The sequence below is a fragment of the Trichomycterus rosablanca genome, chromosome 19, assembly GCF_030014385.1.
Source record: "Trichomycterus rosablanca isolate fTriRos1 chromosome 19, fTriRos1.hap1, whole genome shotgun sequence".
Taxonomy (NCBI): domain Eukaryota; kingdom Metazoa; phylum Chordata; class Actinopteri; order Siluriformes; family Trichomycteridae; genus Trichomycterus; species Trichomycterus rosablanca.
The window spans coordinates 8,595,952-8,615,959 of NC_086006.1; the positions used below are offsets into that span (position 1 = coordinate 8,595,952).

Genomic DNA, 20,008 nt, shown 5'->3' on the forward strand with positions numbered 1-20,008 from the left:
ACATTTAAGGGCATTTTTTCATTTAATGTCTCAGGGCAAGTTTTCCATAAAAAGATCCAGAGTCCAGATCCAGAGAAAATAGCAGAGTCAGTATTTGTCTAGTTTTACAACCCATACCTTTACAATTGCACCTCATCTCAACCTTTAGAACAACAGTCCAGAAATGCACATGTTTTTTAGCTTAGACAGAAAAATGATTGATGCTTTTAATAAAGACCAACATTGACTGCACACACAATTTATCCTAATTCATCTAAAATTGTAAGTTACAAATTACTGCATGATGTCTACTTAAATCCAATTAAAGCAGAACATTTACAGTGTTTTGGAGCCTAGTGAAGATTTTCCTTCCAGTTGTACACAAAACTGTTCAAATTAGAAACAGAAGTCTATACACAGGTTACAAGCAGTCCACCAATTTACAACTGAAAATACATGACTTCAGTAGCAAAGGGCCTACCTAAGCTTTGTTGTTGTCAGTGATTAATTACCATATCTGCCTGTGGTCTGTGTTTTAACAGTACTTGGCTAGATCTTTCTGCTGAAAATTTGCTACTGAACTCTTTTAATACATGCAAAGGAGACAAACATGGAGATACTACAGCCCAAACCACCTACTACATAGGCAGGAGAAGCTCAGTGGTTAAGGTACTGAATTAGTAATCAGAATGCTGCTGATTTAAGCCCCTCTATCGCCACCGTTGGGCTCCTAAGCAAGGCCCTTAACCTTCAACTACCCTCAAAATTGTATTCAGTCACTGTAAGTCACTTTGGAACGAAGTGTCGGCCAAATGCCGGAAATTTTAATGTAAATGTACTACATAGTGTGCCCTAATTAGTACCCTCCTGGAGGTATTTAGTATGTACATACTGTTTAGTATGTAAAATGTGGTTTTAAATGCCACTTACATGTTGGACTTGTGGGAGGAAACCTACATAGACACAGGAAGAACATGCAAACTTCACAGAGAAAGGACCTTGGCCTCCCAGCCAAAAAATCAAACCCAGGCCCTTCTTGCTGTGAGGCAACAGCGCTACCCAATTTCTTAACCCAAAAACTTACAAATTTATGAACTAATAAATAAAATGTATTTAAAGTTAAATTTTGCTTCAAAAAATTAAGCACAAGAACCATAAAATATTCTTATTTTAGTGTTTTTTTCTTTGTTACTATACACCACTAAAGGGTGGAGAAACTTTTTGGAACACGATGTATCTACTTTTTTAGACCTACAGCGAAGCAGCAGATGGATTAATGAGGTCTGCTTTCAAATGGTCTGATTTCATAACTGGCAAATAAACCATGTCTGTGGTGAAATGTAGACCAAAAATGTCTAAAACTTGGCATATCTGAGATCTCTTCTAGCTTCTGTTGCTTATTTTCTATATGATTTATCTTAGTGTAGTAAAAAAAAATTGCAGATACGTTACAATAACTACTACTACATAACTATTACAATAACTGTAAAGCTCTTCACCAATCATTAAAAGACTACAACGATGCCACCGCCATCCGTGGTCAGAGAGTAACTAGGCACCTTGACGTCACTGACATTTTGACATCCTATTTAAAACAAACATGGTTTTGGATGCAATACCTGTTCCATGCTGTTCTGTTTGTTTTGAGTTGCAAAATGCAGAAATGCTAGTCTTGGAACTGTCACACTATGATTTTGTTGCATTCATTCATTCATTCATTCATTCATTGTCTGTTTTACCACTGCATTATCCTGGTCATAGTGAGTCCGATTTATTGGGCCAAAGGTAGGAAACACCCCGGATAGGTCACCAGTCCATCACAGAGTAGAAGCTCACAGAAACACATTCACTCACACATACACTCACACAAACCTAGGGCAATTCAGTAGCTCCAACTGGCCTGACTGTATGTCTTTGGACTTGTGTAAGGAAACTGGATCACGCAGAGCCAACTCACACAGACAAAGGGAGAACATGCAAACTCTACACAGAAAGGACCCTTGAATCCCTACCTTGCCCTTATGTTGTGCTATTCTGGTGTTTATTTCACAATGCACATACATCACCTAACATGCACAATGACATTCTCAAAAAGTACATTACATAATTTAGACCTAAAGATGTAAGAAAGTTATAGAGCTTGCATTTATTAGGATAAAGAAATACTTTTAAAACTTTAGTATTAAACAAGAGCTGTCACAATTAACTACACTATATGGTCAGGATATGTACAGCATAGCACCTATTCTTAAACACTTGGTATTAATATGGAATACCCCCTCCTAGTCCTTGCAACAGCCTGCAGTCATCTGCAGTCAAATACGCATTTTGTAATTGTCAGGCACTGATGTTTGACAACAAGGTCTGACTCTTAATCAATGTTACAATTTATCTAAAAGGTGTTCAGTGTAGTTAATGTGGAATTACTTCCCACCAGACTTTTCAAATCCCATCTTTGCAAAAGGGCACACACTGAAACAATGGGTCATGTTGAAACAGTACAACAGCATTAACACCTGAACTCAATAATAACTTTTGCTCAAATAATATAGCAAAAACTGTGGCTTCAGCTCTAACCCTCTGACAATGGTAAATGTTATTCTTTCAAGGTTTTACAATTTGAATTTGGCTACAAATGATTATTTTTGCACTCTACATCCTTTTACATTTGTGCCTGGCAAATCCTCATTTAGCCTGAGTTGCTTTATTCTGACACCTTCCTCCCCAGAGTATGCTCTGTTAGAACAGGATATGGCAGGTTAAGGAACAGAGGTCTATGAAATGGGGTGCTGCTCAATATCCCCGGTCAGCCCCAAACCACCCCTGACACAGTTTGTACAGTACAGAACATTAGGATACGTTAAAGTATTGTCAAAACAAAAGGAACTATATTCCTTTGAGGAACACAGCTGAGAATAGAGTGAACTGTTAGCTTTGAAAGAATGTCCAGCTGGTAAAATAAAGCTGCTTTAAATTGTGACAGAAGCCAGAAAGTCAAGCAAAGGCCATTCTGTCAATTCTGTCACTGGTCTCTTGTGAACCAAGTGTGACTTACCGATGCAAGTACGACCATCGATATGCAGGCGGAAGCCTGGATTACACTCGCAGTAGTAAGATCCTCTGGTGTTCACACATCTGTGCTGGCAGCCTCCATTGTGGACTTGGCACTCATTGACATCTGCAGATAAACAGATAAGGCAGATGAAAGCCATGAGCAGCTGGATTGTGTTTCTAAATATATTTCTGCTTTGTTTAAACATTTAAACACATTTTTTACCCTGTCATAAACTTAAATATGTTCTCATTTATAATACTACAAAAACAAATTAATAAATCTTATAAATAAAACTTCAGCAGATCATTTGTACCAATTAAAGAGTTTATAGGGATGGAAAAGCACTCATTTAACAATGCATACAGGTTACATTCTCTTAAGAGCAGCTGTTTAACAGATAGCAGAGCTAAAATGACTGAAAGTAAATACTAGTATACCATTGAATTCACCAGTACATGCTATAAAATGCTATAAAATGCTTACTAAGTAACGATAGACATTTTAAGAAGCCAGGTTACTGAAGTAAAACCTCTAATTAGCACATGCTGTCATTCTTCCCCTGTCAGTACCCTTATTGTACAGGAAGTCCTGTTTCTGTGATTAGAAGCCAAATGTTAAACCACTATCAGGGTAATGCAGCATGTTAACCTGCTTTTAGTAGTAGTAATATCAGTCATTTCTTTACAAATCGGGTTGAACTCTGTTAGTTTAATAGTGCCAAAGAAATTCTAATCTAGCATGGGCACCTGAGAGTTCATGTTAGTTCTCTCTTCCTGGCATTACCCTGCATTACGTCAGTTACCCAATGACCCTAACTAAATGTAGGCATTTGATCAACATTTGACAGGCAAAAATCTGGCAATCTGGCAGTCTGGTAGATATCAGAGAAATGCTATCTAAAGTCATAGTACCAACTGCACACAGTGCATACAGTGGAGATAATGGTCTATGAGTGTTTCAATGGTTTGGGCCATTGATCCACTAATTTTACTTAATAAATATTGATGCTACAGCATATAATAACATTCTAGAAAATTGTGTCCTTCCAATTTTGTGGCAACAGTTTGGTGAACGCCATTTACTTTTTAATTATGGCAATGCCCTCATGCACAAGTTCATTCAAAATTAAAAGCCAACCTTCTCAACATCGTATTCCAAAATATTCCTATTTCTCCTAATAAAGTCTGTTTAAGAAAAGGATAGTTAGATTAAGGAGCTACACCATATGTGTAAAAGCATGCATTTTACTAGTTTTCCTGATTTTTAACTGTTGCTTTTTCCATGCAGCCTTGATGGTAGGCTATCAGAGCTGACTGACTGGCCTTAACATCTTTAAGACTCATAGATAGCATGTTTTACTGAAAATGGCTCCCATTTGAAGCTCTTTTACTAGAGAGAAAATTACAGTAGTACTTTAGCAGGCCCTATGATGTTGTGTATCTCTACGTTAATAAGAAGTAATGAAGTAATCTTTCCACTGCAATCAATACTAATAACTGCTGACATTTGTTTATCTACGCTACTTCAATGCCTGTGTTATGATCTGCATCTGGTTTAGATTTGGAAAGTGGCTAGACAAGCTGAAACAACTATGAACCAAAGGTTGAAATGGTGGAATGTTATGCTGATTTAAAAAAATGCCACCAATTCCACAAACCAATACAATTACCCCAATGTAGGTACCATGGAAAATAACAGTCAGATTGCAAACAAAATGTCCCAGCATGCAATCTAGTACTGCCTATTTACATCAAAGTTCTATTGTTAAAGAACACACGATGGAAAATAAAAGGTTTGAACTTTTATTACCAGATTTGCACTTTTGTTGAACACACATCATTCTTACCAGTGAGAAAATAGAGAATAAACAAAGTGCAACCACCAGCTCTAATTCAAAACATCCCAGTCCAGAAACTAAAATCTATTTCAGTTAACACAGCATAGTTCTGAAGCTCAAAGAATATACAATTGCTAAAAAAATGGTATTATATAAGTAATTTTCCCTTCCTGAACCTCCATTCACTACTGTGTTTACAAGTCTTACAAATAACTGACTATTTAATCTGAGTCATTGCTTACTTCTTAACATGCAAAGCATTCCTCAATTTCTTTGATGGTTGTACTTGTAAATTTTTATGGTTTTTTAAAGTATAAATTACACCAAAAACCATGTAACCATTTATAATCATATATCACTGATACATTTTTAAATAGTATTAATCTACTCCATCAGCAGTGCTCAAATATGAACTTGTTTCTATATGCTCAGAACTATTGTTGTAATCCTACAAGGTTTCACACAAGTGTATAACATATGTAATTATGTCTGCTTTTTACTTTACTGAAATCACAAAACCCTACTCACTATAGCAGATTACTGTCTGCATATGTATTGGCAAACCTGGAGTATCCAGAGCAGTCACAGATGAGCCCTGTGACGACCACAAACACTGCAAGATTAATGGAGACCGGCTGCCCAGGAGATCCAAGAGGAATCTTAATTACAGTGGCCCAGGGCCAATAGCTGTATGAGGCTAAATACAGTCCACAACAGCAAAGTGATATGTTAAAAGAGCAAAGACCCAAGACCATCCAAAACAAAAACAGTTTTAATATGGCACAAAGGTAAGAATTTGTAACCTGCAAGCTTTTACTTTTACGCACTGACAGTGGATTCAGCAAGTAATCAGACCCATTTGACTTTTTGGAATTACTTTTTAATAGTAGAATTGCCATTTTACCTATCATTCTATAACAAATCACATATAAAAACATGTGATTCTCCAGATTGCCAATCAGGGGTATACTGCTTCCTTCATTAGATGGGTCTAAGACTCAATTAAAATGTTGCAATTTCAATTGACCAGACATTGATTGATTGATTGATTGATTGATTTGGTAAGGCACACACCTAGGTCTATGTGGCCCCACAATTTATAATGCATAGTCAGAACAAAACCCAAAACTTAAACCATGAACTCCAAGGAACTGTCTGTAGATCTCTGCAATTAAATTAGGGCAAAACATAGATGATGGCAGTAAAACAGTGGGCTCAAATTTAATTAGACAAAGGTTGGCACAACCTTAAACCGTATGTTGTCAATCCAGGTAAGACAGCCTTGGCCATTGAGGCCTGTGAGGTAAAAGAAATCCCAAAATCATGTACAGTGATGAGAGAACCAGTTGGACACACAACTCTTTCTGCTGTCTAGTAAATTAGGCCTTTATGGTACAGTATCAAAAGTGACCACTGTTCAGTAAGCGGCATATGACACACATTTACAGCATGTAAAGGACTCTGGCAACATAAGGAAAAAGACTTTCTGTTCTCATGAGATGACAATTAAACTGGATAGTAACATCCTTACAGTAAAACATTATGGTTTTATCATCTTACTTGGGGGAACCTTCTTAACAGCAGGGTCAGAGAGACTGGTAAGAACTGAATGCATGAATCCATGAATGCAGCCAGATATAGGAACATCCTTCTCCTGTGCACACTCAAACTAAAACTGGGGTGACAGTTACCATTTAATAGCAAAAACAAAAGTTGGTTTGGGGTAAGTCACTGAATTTTCTTGAATCACCCAGACAAAGCAAAGACTTAAACCCCTTCAAACATCTGTGGAGAGACCTAAACATTGTAGTTCACATACTGTATATTTGCCATTCAATCCAATGCAGCTTGAAAGAATCTGCCATTAAGGATGAGCTAAATTGCCCAAATCCAGGTGTGTCAAAGCTTATAGAGACATATCCAAAGAGATTTGAAGTTGTAATTGCTGCCAAAGGGGATTTTAAAGAGTATTAAATAATTCATTGTGGTTGAAGTATAGATTAATGAGTAAAAATAGCAATTACACTCAACAAATCAAGAAAATTGAGTACATTTTTAACTGAACTGTATGTGGATTGCAATTGATCTCACACAAGTGGGAACCTGTCCATATTAATGTAATGTGATAACTGTGGTGAAACCCAGAAAGTGTAGGAAATAATATTTCAGAAAGACAGTGAAGAAGTATTTTAATGGTGTTTCTTTCACCCTTAACATTGTATTGAAGCCTTGGTGTTAGAATTCTTTTTAGCAGTTAAAGAATGCAACAAAAAAAAAAAGGAATAATCAATAACATATGTGCTATAGCTACGAGTCTAAGAGCCTGCAAGTGGTAGTTAGAATTCTCATGTCAGGAAAATAACTGCCCAATATCACACAGCTCATTCCACTCACACTAATATAATGGAAAATGTAATGGATTGGGTATGACTATTTACAAATTGATAAACAAAAAATAGCAAGTGGTGAGTTCTTATAGTAATAAAGTCCAGGCTTGTAATAAAAGGAGCATTGTATAACACAAAGGGTGATTACCAGCCAGGTGTGAAAAGGCCTTTAAGTGCTTATTTAAAATCACTATTAAAAGGAATAAATAACTTTTGCCTAAATAACACAATTAAACCTGATTTTTGGAGTTATTTTGGATGCCAAACTTTAAACCATTTTACAGTGGCAAACCTCAAAGTTAAATGAATGAGAACTTGATTTTGAAAATCATAGACTGTCTATCATACAGTATTTGAAGTGCAGGCATATCACAAATCAGAAAGGCAAAATGCAGTTCCAAGTGCTGTAAATAAAGAGAAGTGATCAGAGGCATTCTGACAGATGAAAGCAAACACACTGCAGTGGATACAATACCTATCATGCCATGCAGGGTTCTTTTAATCAAATCCAGAATTTTATTAGTTTGCATTTCTATTCAGACAAAAGAAAACTATCTAATTAGTCATTGTACCATTGAACATACACTATATTGCCAAAAGTATTCGCACGCTGGAATTCACTGAGCTCCTGAGAGCGACCCATTCTTTCACTAATGTTTGTAGAAGCAGTCTGCATGCCTATGTGCTTGGCTTTATACACCTGTGGCCATGGAAGTGATTGGAACACCTGAATTCAATGATTTGGATGGGTGAGTGAATACTTAGCAATACAGTGTAATAACATGAAATATAATATAAGCACTTTTTCACCTGAAATCAAACTGAATGATCCCAGTTATTACTAGTCTATAACTAGTAATACATTAATGCAGTGCCACATTGTGTTGCTGTCACAGTTAAAGACATTACAAGCATAAATGCAATTTGGTCTTGAATCAATTTAAACCAATTTATGTTCAGTAAAGTCAGTGGTATTTTTGTACATGGTTCCCATCCATAGAAAACACACATGAACCCATGAACCAATTTGAATAACTACATTTCTCCTTTAATTATCTGTTAAGTATTGGTACAACAACTGTTGTCTTGAAGAAAAAAAAAACATTGATTAATCAGTTACATTACAGGCTGAAAAAGTAAACCTGCAACCTTCTTCAGAAGCTAGATGTTCCAGTTTGATTGGAGGTTGCTCTGCCCTTTATATACATGAACCTGGAAAAGGCTTCAAGTGTTTCTTAGTTATTATGCAAAAAAATTATGTAAAAAATTAAAACAGCAAAATTCTGCTGAAATCTCATGAATTGTCTGTGGATAGAAGTGACAGAGGTGGACCTCTGAGAATGCTGTTTGAAGATAGGCATTGCACACAGCAACCTTACACCAACTGCAAATCATGGTAAAGAAAGCATCGTGGTTTTGCAAAGCTTTTGATAGTCAGGACCTTAGATTTTAGATTTTGTCAGGTTAAAAAATTTTTGTAGGTTTAAAACAATAGTTAACCCAAAGTCATGTTAATCATATATTCCAGTAATCTAACCTCTTAGTTCTATGTGACACTATAGTTACCACTCACCTGAGTGATATCCATTGTATCCGCTGAAGCAGGTGTAGCAGTTCCGATTAACGTAGCGGTGATTTGCACCCAAACTTTGGGCTACCTGAGCAAATAGAGTCCCAAGAATTAAAAACCACCCAGGTAACATCCTGTCGAGTGTAGACTTGTCCACAGACTGAATTCAGACACAAACAAATGCAGAAAAGCAAAGAAAAGAACTCCAGGGAGACCGAAGGAACATTATGCAACAGATAATAATGACAGCAGAGCTTCTGTACAAGCTGGATACAGGATGTGCTGGCTGTTTTCTATAAGTATCCAGTAACACTTTTCTCCTCTTCTACAAACTGTGCGTTACTCTTTTTAGAACTATTAGTGTCTCCTCCATCACTGCCAAATTCTATTTTCTTCCCTCTATCTCACTGTCTCAGTCTCTGAGCTTTGACAGCTATTCATGGCTGGGTTGTTGTGGTTCGTCTGCTCCTCCTCCATTCCACTTGTGTCCAGGGAAGAACAGGCCCATTCTTCAGCATATCCCTCCTTCCCCATCAGGTATTTAAGCATTTCCTAAATTAACACACCACTTTGCTGAATTCACTAATATCAGTGGCTCTTGGTCCCAGATTTTGACATTTCAAGTTGAAAGATTAAATTCACTTGTTAAGCAATTGTATTATATACCATTTATATTTGCAAAGCTGTTTTTTGTTTAAAATGATTAAAACACATCCTACTCTGACCAGAAAAAAAGAAGCTAGATTAGCGTTCTTTCATAAGTTTTCTGAAATTTCCACTCATCATACCATATGACCTTGTAACTACTTGTAAGTGATTATGAGTGACTGTAGCTGGCATCTCTGTGCTGACAGGGCAGGTTTGACTGCACTCATTAAAAAGTACATGGAACACTTGAGTTTTGCCAAAGCTAGGAAGGAAACCTATAGACTTTTACAAAAAGTAATTTTCCCTCCAGATGATCAGACATTATTTAAGGACAACCAAAAACTGTCTGTGAACATGACTGAGAGTTTAGAGAGATCTCTGCTTCAAAGAGACATCTTCTCTAAAGCCCATGTATGGTTATATTTCTTTAAGCATAACATGACAGTGGCAGATGACTATTTTAAATACTTTTAAAAATAGGTTTAATAAAATTTTTAAATCACCACATAAACACTAGCTCTAGTAAATAAGTTACTAACAAGGAATAAGGTCGTTAAAAAGGGAAATATGGGCTGGGCGCCCTCTAGCAAGCCCACTTGGCTAATGCCTGCAGCAGACAAAATTGGCTTCCAGTCTGCTGGGTGAGAAAGACCAGACTAAGGGCCAGGGTTATTATTGCTGTGTAAGTACCTTGGTTGCCCAGGGTGCCTGTACAGAAAGTGGAGGAGCGTCCACATAACTTATTTAACTACTTCTTTTGCTCTACAAACTATACATCATGCATGTAACTTAACTTCTTTGAACACCAAGTTATTTTAGTCCAACAGAGGTAGGAAAGTTCTTCCACAAACATAATTAATTTAGAACCACTGCTTGCATGACATCCTGCTATTAAAAGGAAACAGTCCTTATTTTGAATTCTTATATTACCTCTTCTGAAAAATCAAGTGATTAAAAACCTGTTTTTTTAATAACCATCATATCAATTCAGCGTCTTGTTAAAGCATTTTGAATAGTTACATAGAAATGCAAATCAGCCAGAAATAACATTAGTGTTGATAGGTTGTTCATCTGGTGGTCCATAGGAGAAGGCATGTAATTCATCAATGCTAAGAAGGCTGAGAAAAAAAATAGAGGACCACGGCAAGATATTGCGAATAAAATATGAGCAGTTTGACTCCACACTTATATTTTTACAATGTTATTTTTGACAACTGAAACTGGAAGATGTTTTAAGTGTGTACGAGCGTGGCTTTGGGTATTTTAGGCACAAACGACCTTGATTGGCCAATCTACTGTAACATTCAAATGATAAATAATAATTGCTAATAATTAAATGCAAGTATGAATGCAAATGTAATATATAACAGATGTTTAATACAGTTTAATTGGTTCCGAAGGGCTGTTCCTAAGTCAAAATGTTTGTTAGTTAAACCTATTTTCCCCATAAGAAATAATGTAAATAGAATTATGCTAGAATTGTGCCAGACCTCCCAAACCACCCCCTTACCTAACCTTTTTAATGTCTTAAATGGACTTTTTTGTTATAAATACAATTATATTTTCCCTTAATCTTAAATTATAGAATAGACATTCCTGTAATAAACAATAATAAACAACAATACACAGTAGTACTGTACATAAAACACACACCACATTTCAGTACAGTACGTGCGCTGTACCATACACCATAATACATCGTATCTACCAGAAACAACAATAACTCTCATATTTCTCTATTATTTCCTTCTTTATAATAATTGTGTTGTATTTTGTAGGTGTAATTGCATGAAAGAATAACTTCTCTCTCACTCACTGTCCCCTCTGCCTGATACACAGTGACAGCTACTGGCAGGAGTAATTATACAACACAACAAATAGTAATAGATTTGTTCATTTTCTCACCACTAAGCTTTCTCTGCACATTCTTTGGGGCCATTTTAATACAGAATTTTACAAAATATAAAGAAAACACCGAAAAAACACCGTCCGCTCACGGTATATATATATATATATATATATATATATATAGAGAGAGAGAGAGAGAGAGAGAGAGAGAGAGAGAGAGAGACGCTCGGAGTCAACTTGTTACGTGTTTCGCGAATTTCGGTTCGTAATCCAAAATTTGTTCGTACGTTAAGTTGAAAAAGATCGTTCGTAACCCAAAATGTTCGTATGGTCAACTGTTTGTAACTCAAGGATCTACTGTACCAATAAAGCAGGACGCACTTTAGCAGGGAAGATGAAGGATTTTGTTTCAATTCTCACACAATATCACAAACTGTGCTTGAAATAGTAGCCTTATAATTAATTAAGCAATATTTAATTGAACACAGTATTTAGAACACAACATCTATTATTTGCTCATGTGTAGCCTCATACAATATTTTTACATCTCATACAGAATTTTCTGCTAATATACATGCATGTGATGCATCATACCCATTTCATTTATTGTACATATTTTTTTTCACTCTTTCTATTTGCTAACATTTTAGGGGGCCCTTACCTCCTCTTGGTACTCTGTGTTCCTTCCAATTCTCAAAAACATGTCAATAAGTGGACTGGTGCTCTGCTGTTTTCTCACACCTGCATTACAATTTAGTAAGTCTATAATGGGCTGCAGGCTGAGAACTGCAGTTCTGATGTAAAACTTCTGCAAACCGGAATTACAGTCCTGATCTGAAAAACAAATAATGTTTAATAAAGCTTTACTTTTAACCTGTATGCTGTTCCATTCCATTTTTCCATGGAAAAATTTGACATCAAACTATGCTTGCAAAAGCCTTGAACGTGTAGACTGCTAATGTCCTGCCTGAGATCTCTCAGCAGAGCAATTTGAATGTTTAATGTAGAGCGCCAGGATATTTTAGCTTGTGTTTTCTTTTCTCAGTAAGAAGATCTTCATCTGAATGCTATTGAGAAACCGAAGTCAGAAATCAGGTTAAATCTAAATTTCAAGTTTCAAAGTTGCAGGGTTCTAGAGCTGGAAATAGGCCCGGGAACCTATCTGCGTTTTCCATGCATGTTTTACCCTTAGGACGATTACAGAGGAAAAATATTTCCCCCCGTTTCCTCCTGTTTATTAGTCCTTGCTTTAGCCAGCTAAAGAAGAACAAGAGTTTTTTCAGCTTTTCTTTATGATCTGCATTTATGAAGTTCTTCCAAAAGTAATGCTCCGTATTTCCAGTTGAACAGATGCTACAGGTTAAGCATGCTTGGAAAGACAGAGAGTCAAATAAGTATCATTTATGTCTCCATGGGTTGTTTTTTTGATATATGAAGGACAGGTTTATCTTGCAAAGAAGGTCATTTGGATATTTGATAGACTGAGGAATGTGCATAGTAGTGTTTTTTGTAAGCTGTAAGAATTTTACATAATTTATTAAGTAAATGCAAAACGTTCCAAATCAATATTAGCATCACAGTGGTGGGTAATATGTTTAATTACTGATCTATTTGATAGACGCAAAGGTTACTATCAACTACAGTCCATGAACAAAACATTATTTTGAATCGATTCTATAATTCTACTTAAAAAGTTTGTCAGTCCACCCATTAAATCAGGATAAATTAACTTATCATGTGCTGGGCAACTCAAGATTTACAGAGGACGTCCAACCTAACCATATATATTCAATTATTCCGGGTAGCCTTTGATGTCCATTACTCACAATCAGTGTCATTATAGAGGACAGGACAGGACAATGTATACCTTAGTAGGGGTTAACTTGCCACTCCTAAGCACTCAGAGCATGGTTTATGGGGCAAGGAGGAGCCCTCTAAAGACCTGCATGGTTATTAATACTTGGACCCCCTAAAAAGAAGTAAAATCAACAGTTTGGGGGGTCATGACTTAGCTGAACTGTAAGTAGCTGATGTTAGCATGTAACAGTATGCAGATGCATATAACCAATATACTGTACAAGCTAATTCAGAAACTCAGAAAGCAATGAAGTGTTTTAACAAGCTGGATAGTTACTACTTACATTAACATACATATCAAATCATATAACATATACACTGATCAGCCATAACATTAAAACCACCTCCTTGTTTCTACACTCACTGTTCATTTTATCAGCTCCACTTACCATATAGAAGCACTTTGTAGTTCTACAATTAGTGACTGTAGTCCATCTGTTTCTCTGCATGCTTTGTTAGCCCCCTTGCATGCTGTTCTTCAATGGTCAGGACCCCCACAGGACCACCACAGAGTAGGTATTATTTGGGTGGTGGATCATTCTCAGAACTGCAGTGATACTGACATGGTGGTGGTGTGTTAGTGTGTGTTGTGCTGGTATGAGTGGATCAGACACAGCAATGCTGATGGAGTTTTTAAACACCTCACTGTCACTGCTGGACTGAGAATAGTCCACCAACCAAAAATATCCAGCCAACAGCGCCCCATGGGCAGCGTCCTGTGACCACTGATGAAGGTCTAGAAGATGACCAACTCAAACAGCAGCAATAGATGAGCGATCGTCTCTGACTTTGCATCTACAAGGTGGACCAACTAGGTAGGGGTGTCTAATAGAGTGGACATTGAGTGGACATGGTATTTAAAATCTTAAATAACTTTATTAGGTTTTTGTCCCTGTTAAATCAGAGAAAGGTTAAGTCATTAACTGGATTTTGCAAATGCATTCTTTAAATGAATGTGAAATGCTTTTATCATGTCTTAATGCTCATGTGTGGAAGGGTCATGTGTGGGAAACGAATCTACCCTCAGATTTCGTAACAAAAGTAAAGAATGACTAAAACAGTCCTTAAATCTCTAAGGACACACATCCCTGATTTTCCTACACATGCTTTCTCTTTCTCACTGGGAGATTTATGCCTGGGTTTTCTGTTACAGCCCCCACACTCCTCTGTTTGCTATAAACACAGTAAGAACACACATGGACAACTCCACATGCAACAACACAATCTGATGTTTTTACAACCGAGCCTATGTAAAGATGGCTCAGTCTGAAAACAGGAATGACTTTAAGTACTTCTACCCCTAGTGTAAGGACCGCTGGGTCAAAACTAGTTCAAATTTCTCCATCGAGCTCTTTGTTGTAGATTGATTAACATGGTTTTAAATTCACAGTAAATATTCATAACAAGAGAAATGCAGATTAGCAGCAGATGTTCTGGGTCATAAAGGCACTATGTTCTCAAGGGCACCAAGCTAAGGCAGTACACGCATGATACGTATGTCCTCTGAGGTCTGATCTGTTGGTGAAATCCCTAAAATACAGTGAGCTCTAAATGAGCTATAGCCAAACAACATCTCAGCAGGCTTAGCTACTGCCCCAGAACAGAATGCATCACTATGCCAGCCAACAAGTCCAATATACTACATTCCAACTTGGAAACCAATCATCTCTTTTTCACACTGTGAATGTGTGTGTGAGAGAGAGTCCTTAACCTCAACAAGAGTTCAAGTTTAAGGACAGTTAAAGGTAAAATAAAAACTGATGTGCATAGAATGTGGAACTACAAAAAAGGGAGAACAGGCCAAATATGTCATTCAGCTCATAACATATGGTTTTTTTTATATAATTTTTTTTTTACTTTTATAAGAGCAGAAAGGAGGTTAAATATTACCTTTTATTTTGCAAAGATTATAGAGATAAAAAAGCCACAATATCACATTTAAGAATAATGCACTTTTGCCTTAAGAGCATCATGCAAATCCCGTGGAATCCCCAAGGATAAAATTCCATAAAATTTATAAGAAAAAACCCTTAAAAGGAAGCTCAAAACAGACCCCCTTTTTGGGTGCCCTATAGCGGATATTTGGATGCATCAACACTAGATTTAAAAATGTTGGTGTCTGAAAAGCTTCCAGGTCAAAACCTTGTTGTAAAAATGGGTGTAAATAAAATTAAAAACAAAAGAGTATACACTGATCAGCCATAACATTAAAACCACCTCCTTGTTTCTACACTCACTGTCCATTTTATCAGCTCCAGTTACTATATAAAAGCACTTTGTAGTTCTACAATTACTGACTGTAGTCCATCTGTTTCTCTGCATGCTTTGTTAGCCCCCTTTCATGCTGTTCTTCAATGGTCAGGACCCCCACAGAGTAGGTATTATTTGGGTGGTGAATCATTCTCAGCACTGCAGTGACACTGACATGGTGGTGGTGTGTTAGTGTGTGTTGTTCTGGTATGAGTGGATCAGACACAGCAACGCTGATGGAGTTTTAAAACACGTCACTGGGCAGCGTCCTGTGAGCACTGATGAAGGTCTAGAAGATGACCAACTCAAACAGCAGCAATAGATGAGCGATCGTCTCTGACTTTACATCTACAAGGTGGACCAACTACCTGTAGGTAGGAGTGTCTAATAGAGTAGACAGTGAGTGGAAAGGGTATTTAAAAAAAACTCCAGCAGCGCTGCTGTGTCTGATCCACTCATACCAGCACAACACACACTAACACACCACCACCATGTCAATGTCACTGCAGTGCATGAGACCATGGTCTACATTTGACAGTGCTTATTGTAATGAAGAGCACTTGTGTATGAGTGAAGAACATGTGTTGGCCAGGTTCTGCATAAGGATCTGTATGTCATGAATTAAATTATAAAAACAAACACTATTAAGACCATCCACAGTACAGAATTGTTTCACAAACACAGCAGCAAGCTGGAGTACTAAGGTCTCCTAAAGGTTGCTGAACAGGCTGTGATTTTGAGACGATTTCATCCACACATGCAGAACAAGCTCTTCTTATGTAACTTTAGTGCTTTACTGGATTCATTAATTAAAATATACATTTATTTTCTTTTTTTAAACAAAAATATCTTTCATCTTCTCTCATCTTTCTGGAGGAATTCCAAAGCATTCCCAAGCCAGCTGTGAGATATAATACCCCCCAGCAGATCCCAGGTGTGCAACATGGTCTTTATCCTGTGAGACATGTATAAAACAGCTTCAGCAGGAGTTGACCTGGGAACTTGTGTATGAGATGTCCAAATCGATTTAACTGAAGCCTTTCAGTTCACAGGAACAGCAGTTGGCTGAGTGAGTATGCCTACCCACCAGGTAAAGAAACCGGACCTCTGCCACTATTAGCCACATTATTATTTTTTAGTTTATCTTAGCACTGTAAGAAAATATAGGTTGTTTTCTCAAAATAACATGCATAATACATACTACAAAATCTAAATGTACTTTGTTACCTCCCACCACTAACTGTAAAAGGTATAAAAGCTATTATTTGTATTTATTATTTTTATGTATTCATATAGTACACTAAAAATGCCCAGGTGGTGCAGCGGTAAAATATGCTAGCACACTATCAACCTGGGTTTGAAATCTCAGCGGTGCTATTGGCCAGTCGAACATCTGCACTATGTCGATCAATCGATCGACCGACCGACCGACCGACAGATCGACAGATCGATAGATCGATAGATCGATAGATAGATAGATAGATAGATAGATAGATAGATCCAAATAAGGCTAAATCCAAGACCACTGTGGAAAAGAACCACTGACAAGCAATTTGCCCCCTACTTTGCCACTAAGTAGAATCTTATACAGGTCCTCAACCAGTGCAAGGATTTTTTTAACAAAAAGGAGACCCCCCCCCCCCAAAAAAAATGAGAATAAACATTATGAAGTAAGTATTTAAGAAAGTGTGGGACTTTTCATGGAATGTTTAGCAGATGTACCCATGAGAGGTTAATGGACACATAAACAGAACCAGAAACACAGGTGGAAAGCATTTTTGGACTATTTTGAGAGTACATGTAAAAAAAATCTACTCTCCAGCCACACACAATTCTGTCCTCATTTGTTTGATCTAAACCAATATAACTGCTAAAAATTTCTTCAGTCATGTTGTGATTATACCATGTTTTATTCATCACTCAGCCTCTGCAGGCTGCTTCCTTCATCTGTCGGAGATATTTAACAAACTAGCAGCTGGAAGTGATTGCTTACATTGCCTGGACTCAGTGTTGCCTTAAAGTGTGGGTATCACAAAGCACGATGGTCTGATAAACCTGATTTTGGTCCCCACCTACAGTATGGTCAGGTTGATAGGCTACTAGATGGGAATAAGTAAGTGAATAGGAGATGCCCTGCAATGGAACTGTGTTCTTGCCATGCCTTGCACTCAGAGATTCCAGGTGGAGTCAGACCCAGCACAACCCAAATGAGGATAATAAGGTTTTTGAAGATATTACAGATTTAGCTAAAGAACCTTTAATGCTGACTATTGTTCTGAGCAGATGCTATTAAAAGAATGCTGAATGGCCAGCAACAGGGTAGGAGTAGAATAGGAATGTTATTTTCCATATAATGTGTCATTATTATACCATTATCAAGTCAAAATTGGTTAAAGACCATCAAAACCACCTTAAAAACAGGCCAATCAAAAAACAGTATTACATTACGCATCCAAATAGCAGATTTATCAAGGACCTAAAAAGTATCATTATCAGTGTTGTACAAGATATAGAATACCAATAAGTAAAAGTAGACACTTGTGTTGTGGAAGTGTGGATATGCATTATTTAAGTACATTTATATTTAATTTATATTTATAGATTTAAGAAACATATCAAAAGCACCCTTCTTATAGAAAGCTGTATTGTAAATACTTCCTTTTAAAGATGTACTTTGGATCAAGCACAAATACTTATTCTGAATATGTATTTGAAATCATTGCATTTTCAAAAATGACCAGTCTTAATGCACAATAAAGTACATAGTAATGTGACACTTAAAACAAGCTGTACTTACATATGCTGACAGCTTGGCACACAAAGGTAATTAAGACTTGAACAACCTAGTTGGAGGCACCTGATCTTCTTCAAAGTTCACCTGCAACATGATAAACAACACCAAATCTAAATCACCCATAACAATGTTTGGTGGTGCCCAGTGCAATCCCCTGAAACCGTTGCAAGTTGTTACCGTAGCCCAACCTTACATTTCTTGGTAAATAACTGGGTCATACAGATACAGCCAAAAAACAATGACAGGTGTGCATTTAATTCACAAACATGTGCGCCTATGGTGTAAAAAGGTCAATTTCTTTCCCAATGCCGCCACCTGCTGGACCTACTAGGCACTGCGCTTAAGCAGAAATTACAAGTTGTCATTATTGAGCATTCATATAGCTATTGCTCTAAAATATCAAAGTTTTAAATCTGGAAATGCTTGCTGTACATTCTGTTTCTCATCTTTTGTTTTGTTGTTCAGCTAATTGTGGATACATTTTGATTACTTCAGTTGTTGCACTACAAAATCAACTATGTTGAGACTGGGATTTCAAAAAGCTTGATATGTAATTTAGTCGACCTTTGTTGTTTTACTTTTTATCAACTGTCCTAAAACTGATTAGACTTACATTTCTAACTTTGGAGCAGCATTCACTGTCACACATGCAGGTGTGGTTCTTGCATTTTTGTACATTTGACACTTTCAGTCTTTGTTAAGTGCACCTAACACAAGCTGTACTTTGTGTTGTTAGAAAATTTGTCTTTTGACAATATGATCATTTATTTGTTTTATTAGGAATTTTTAACATCATGTTTTACACCTTTCGGTTTCATCCACGACAGAAACGGTAGTTACTCGTTACACAAGATTCATCAGTTTACAAGGTTATATCAAACACAAGTCATGGACAATTTTGTATCTCCAATTCACCTCACTTGCATGTCTTTGGACTGTGGGAGGAAACCAGAGCACCCGGAGTAAACCCACGCAGACTCCACACAGAAGGACCCGAACCGCCCCACCTGGGGATCGAACCCACTTAGCCACGGGGCCGCCCTGACAATATGATAAAGATGTCCATACCTAATGTTTTCCTACAATTTAGAATCACTGCTTTTCTTGCACTATATCTTGCATTTATATACAGTAAACATGATGTTAGCTATTTTTTCTGTTGTATCTGTCAGATCTCCCTTACAGAACCCCTTCAGTGCATCCAGGTTCTAGAACTGAAACAAAACACAATGGTGTGAACATCTAAACCAATGCAATCAGTATAAAGAGGAATTTTTACTTCTCTGTTATTCATGCTGTTTGCCTAACGGTGAAAAGTCAGCATTTTGTTACTATTTAAAAAAATCTAGGCTATATGCTTACTATTTCCTCTATATACTCTATATTTTAAAAAACAAACATGTAAGTAGGTTTATATTCTTGATTTGGGAAACAATTTGTTGGTGAACAGTAGTCACCACTAAACTCTGGACTCAATCACACAAATTAATATCAGTTTTTAAAACAATTTAATTTTTATTTATTAAATGCGGATGAAGGCATCCACATCGAAATGTGTTTATATTTACAAAATACATTCAAGTTTGTCAGCTAAAACACTGCAAAGTTGTTTCTTTGTACTTTTTTTTCTCTCCCTTTTTAGCACGTCCAATTGCCTGATTGCGTCATGCTTCCTCTCCACCAATGCCGATCCCTGCTCTGATTGAGGAGAACGAAGCTAACCCACGCCCCCTCCGACACATGGGCAGCATGCCGTTTGCATTTTATCACCTGCACTTTGACG

General features: G+C 37.0%; 1 protein-coding gene across 1 annotated transcript in view; it reads right to left on the minus strand.

The window, feature by feature from the left end:
- The window catches only part of megf6a (multiple EGF-like-domains 6a), a 41,000-nt gene extending 31,638 nt beyond the window's left edge, over positions 1 to 9,362 (minus strand). Inside the window, exons 1-3 of the mRNA XM_063016032.1 lie at positions 9,237 to 9,362; positions 8,832 to 8,988; positions 3,035 to 3,157 (exon numbers count right to left, since the gene is read on the minus strand). Coding sequence (XP_062872102.1) covers positions 3,035 to 3,157; positions 8,832 to 8,988; positions 9,237 to 9,362 — 406 coding nt within the window. The remainder of the gene's footprint in view (positions 1 to 3,034; positions 3,158 to 8,831; positions 8,989 to 9,236) is intronic.
- Between the last annotated feature and the right edge of the window lie 10,646 nt (positions 9,363 to 20,008).